The sequence below is a fragment of the Idiotropiscis lumnitzeri genome, chromosome 17 (assembly GCF_059441095.1).
Source record: "Idiotropiscis lumnitzeri isolate Australia: NSW breed Sydney's pygmy pipehorse chromosome 17, RoL_Ilum_1.0, whole genome shotgun sequence".
Classification (NCBI taxonomy): domain Eukaryota; kingdom Metazoa; phylum Chordata; class Actinopteri; order Syngnathiformes; family Syngnathidae; genus Idiotropiscis; species Idiotropiscis lumnitzeri.
In genome coordinates this window covers 3,856,700-3,861,372 of record NC_142407.1, presented here as the reverse complement: position 1 = coordinate 3,861,372, position 4,673 = coordinate 3,856,700, and the positions used below count along the sequence as shown (strand labels likewise).

Below are 4,673 nucleotides of genomic sequence, written 5' to 3'. Positions count from 1 at the left end.
CAAAAATATGACTTCTCAGCCGGGTTTAGTGTTTGTTATGGTGCGAAAGTAATGATTTTATACTGACATTGACTGTAACAAACAAACGACCTCTTAAGGACAGTTTCATTTAGTATTTATGTACAACTAAATTGTAAATTCAGTCTTTCAAAATGTGGTTAATATAAATGCATTATGGCAGAGTATCTAGGGATTTAAGGATACTGCATTCTCTTTTCTGGTAAACAATTTATCTGTCTTGTTTTTCGCGCAAGGGTCCTGTGCTGCCTTCATGGCATCTACGAGTTTCAACTAGTGCTAGTACTATAATATAAATCAAGTCAAATCTAAATTAAGTGCTGTATCTACACCTATCTTGTACTCATTCCACTAACATGATCAAAAGATCGTAATTATCGTTTGGTCGTTCAGTTTCCCATCGGGCCATCAAAAAAAATGCGCCTTTGCCAGAAACCCTGAAGGCAGCACTGCCCAACATCCTGGTGAAACGCGATTGGTCGAAGCCGGACGTGGGCGTATGTGACGTGAGTACATACAAACGCCTACAGGAGACTTGACAGCATCAACACAACGCGGAGCTCGTCGGACCGCACGGCCGTCTTGTTCAGGCGGACTATGGAGATGACGACCCGAGAAAACGCGAAGGATTTGGGCGGCAGTTCGACCGAAGAGGAGAGGAAAAGCTCGTCTTCCCCTTTCGGAGCGACGCGGCATCGCCATCCGTTCAGTGTAGAGGCGATCATGTCCGGGAGGACCACAAGGGCGTGCAGCGCGGGGGATCCCGCTCGTTGCAAAGCGGAGGCCGGATCATCGCCAGCGGGATTTGGTTCCGTTTACAGGTGCGGGGATGGGGCTGTCCAGGGCCGGAAGAGCTACGCGGCAGCGCCCTCGTCACCGGTCAAATCAGAAACATCCGAGGCGGAAGACTGGCTGCTTTCCTCTCAGCCTCGTGAGTTTTGCACACAATTTTCATATAAATAAATATATAAATATTTATTTATTTTATAAATATATAAATTAGATAAATAAAAGAATAAATAATGAGATGGAAAATAGTATGAAATTGGATAACCCATGTGGAGCCATTTGTAACATTCCTGAAATTGTCGCATATTCCTGATAACATTTCGAAACTAAGAGAAATTTTACACATATCTTCCTTCCACATGTCCGGACGGATTCAATTAATTTCAACGTCAAACTGTTGCACTCATTCAAGACATGCAGTATTGGACAATACACCACATTTCCCAAATTCTCACATGTAAACGTCCCGAATTAAGAGATGTTTTACATACACTACCGCCTTCAACCTTTTGTTTCCTTGACCAATTCAAACCGTTACATCAAGTCTAACTGCTTTCGGCAATTAATTCCAGAGCATTTTAGTTGACCGTCTGCACTTACGATTTCATGTGCATTTTTTAAAAATTTTCTGTGAAATTGATATTTTCTAACTTCAATTATTGCTTTAAATTCCTCATTGAGTTTACTCATGGCTGACAGCTTGCAGCAGTCATATTGGAGGAAATGTGACAATGCAAACGGAACTTTGTATCAGACTAGGTCCAGTCCAAAGTTTCAAGTGAGATCTCTTACCATTTTTGGTTAAGATTTGACAGATCATCTGATGTACCAACTTGACCTACAAAGTAGAGATGACACACTCCAATTTTGCTTTAATACAATTAAATCAGCATTTTTTTTCGATCAAATATCGGAAAATTCTTAAAGAAAATCCTCATCAGTCGGAACCAACGAAAACAAACAGAACTGTACACCCAGAGCAGTAAAGTGTCTATATTGTGCATTGTTTAAGGCACTGTAACATGGCACATCGTTTGAACATGATTAGATTGTACAGGTGTATCAAATATTTTGGCTGTTGAGTTTTGACTGACCCGTGGGTTCCCTCCTCCAGGTCACGTTAGTCCCGCCTGCCAGTTGAAGAAGCACAAGTCCAACCGCAAGCCGCGCACGCCCTTCACCACATCTCAGCTTCTGGCTCTGGAAAGAAAGTTTCGGCAAAAGCAGTACCTGTCCATCGCCGAGCGGGCAGAGTTCTCATCTTCCCTCACCCTGACTGAGACCCAGGTGAAGATTTGGTTCCAGAACCGCCGGGCCAAAGCCAAGAGGCTCCAGGAGGCCGAGCTGGAGAAACTCAAAATGGTCGCCACGGCCAAATCGTCATCCACGGCAGCAGCGGCGCTGGTTCAACCCGGTCTCCGGTTGCCACTGGCGCTGAGCGCCATGTCTCTATATGGACAGTCCTTTTCTGCTTATCACCATAGAGCCATGATGCCCTTTTCGCCATTAGGACTGTATGGCGCGCCCCTGGGCTATGGCATGTACCACTTGTCCTAGGAATGGGATTATCACGGACTTTGAGGAGGATGCCAAACTGACTTTTAACATGTTTATAATCTCACAAGGAGATCTTTTATTCTCCCCATGGTGAGGATTGTAAAACGGTTTAGACGAGGTGCCTGCTCACAAGATGTCACGCTCACCAGCTCATGTTTACTACATGCTTGCACTGGTCTCTCAATTGATATCCAAATGTGCCTTATGTCCACAAGGGCCTTAAGTAGTACAGCAAACTACTATTTATTGCAGGGGATATATTCCAGACCCACCCGCAATAGGTGAAAATCCGTGATAGAGATACAGTACTGTCTATGGGTTTTACCTCTTCTATGTTTCAACCATATTCAACTTCTTAAAACACTTTTAAATGTATTCCTTAGCACCTGTCCCGTGTACAGTTCTCTAAAAAAAGGCAAAGCATGATAATTTGATAATAATTATATTAGCTAAACTGTAAAACTGACATAAAAATTAAAAAACTCACCACTCACTCTCAACACTCTTATTTAAAAACATCTTGCCCCATTGAAGTGGATGACATTGCCATTATTCTGTTTCACCCCAATTTCCTCCAAAAAGACCCCAACAAAAATCGCACTCTAAAATATAATTTCTGAAACCTACACACTTAAATCCAAACTGTGAAATTTATTCTGGTTTCCACCAGGGATGTAACAATAACAGTGATATTGAAATTGCCACAATATTGTCATCCTGTTGCCATTTTAAAAGCGGGACATCTCCATCGTAGGTTCAGGTTCATATATCATATTATGACGTTTGGATATTGTTACATCCCTAGTGTCTGCATAGATGCTAATAGATATCTCGTGCCTAGGTCAATTCCCATTTGTTAGCATTAAGCTAGCTGAGGCTATGAGGTTATTTTAAATACACGATGTGTGTAAATCAGTTTTATATTTCGTTAAACAGTAATCTTAAATCGAGAGAGCCAAAGGGAGCTTGGGCCAGCCAGCAAAAAAAAAAAAAAAAAAAGGAACCTCTACCAATGGCTCATATTTTTAAAAACCTGGAAGTCATATCACTACTGTGTATTTGAACACCAAAATGTCTAACAAAATCTTAGTTTTGTCAGACAAAGGTCCGCTAACTTAATCCAAACATAGCGAGAACTGTGTAGATGGGCTAATGGAAATAGCTTTGATATAAACCTTCAAGCAACTGCTACATTAACACACACAGACGTACAACACACAAAAAAACAAAAACAATTTCTTACTGTAACCATTTTGGGGACCTTCTCTGCCTCTTGCTCTTAATTATACTGCATCTCCCCAGTAGACCGCAATTCTGCCATGTTGGGGCACAACGTGGTACTTGGCCCGCGTATTGAAATGATTGCTTAAAATGCCATTATACAGTGGTGATGCGCACAATACATCATGATATAGCCGGGGAAAACCGTAATGCCCGAGAGATTCAGCTTCAAGACCAAATAAAAATGTTAATCGACCTGTTTTTATTCTACTCACTATTAATCCCAATCACAGTTTTATATGAACTTTCATTCGGCTTTAACTGCCCCAACAATACAACATGGTGGCCTTAAACCCATTTATTTTCTCTGGAACTGTGGGGATTGTACAAGTGACTTTTTATATATTTATGATTATTAGTGAGAACATGGTATGAGCAATATATTTGTATGATTCTTGAACGACATTTTTGAAAGAGTCCACATCATGCTGTGCGGTTTATACTGCATGTAATTTTTTGAAATCAAATAAAGCCTTACTGTGTGTTTGTTTTAAAAAAAAAGTGTTTGTCTTACATAGTAAGTTATTATTGCGCTCTAGTTTTATTCAAGTACAAATTCGGTTTACGATGGCGTTACCTTCCTAAGGCGGCGACGTAACTGGAATTTGAACACATGTCAGAACAGGTTGAAGACTAACACAGAAGTGAAGTCATAATTACAGTAATTATTTATTGTATGAAAAACACGCGAGTGCAAAAATAAAACCCCCGTGTTTTTGTAGCCGTTTTGCGTGTGAATGTGTTGTATCCTTTGATCAGTGCAGTAATTTCACGCAAAGGTGTGTCAAACCCGTTAGTACTTCCGGTTCCACCGGTTCAACTTTGTTTTGTTTGTTTTTTTTTTAATCACAAAGCTAAATATCATCACTTTCCTGAAATAATGGCTTGAGTCATTTTTTCAGAAATGTGAAAAATGGAAACAAAAACTTATATTTATTAAGACTATCATTTCAGGAGCACAATTGAAGAATCTATTTAAATAATATTGCAGCTAATTTTAGCAAAAGTGGCCAGATTTATGAGAGGTT

General features: G+C 40.4%; 1 protein-coding gene across 1 annotated transcript; it reads left to right on the top strand.

Moving 5' to 3' along the window:
• The first annotated feature begins 527 nt into the window (after nt 1-527).
• LOC148319759 (homeobox protein MSX-2-like) lies at nt 528-4,366 on the top strand. Its single transcript, XM_088280315.1, has 2 exons — nt 528-949; nt 1,922-4,366. The coding sequence occupies exons 1-2, from the start codon at nt 616-618 to the stop codon at nt 2,362-2,364; spliced, it is 777 nt and encodes a 258-aa protein (XP_088136441.1). The 5' UTR covers nt 528-615; the 3' UTR covers nt 2,365-4,366.
• Nucleotides 4,367-4,673: the final 307 nt, after the last annotated feature.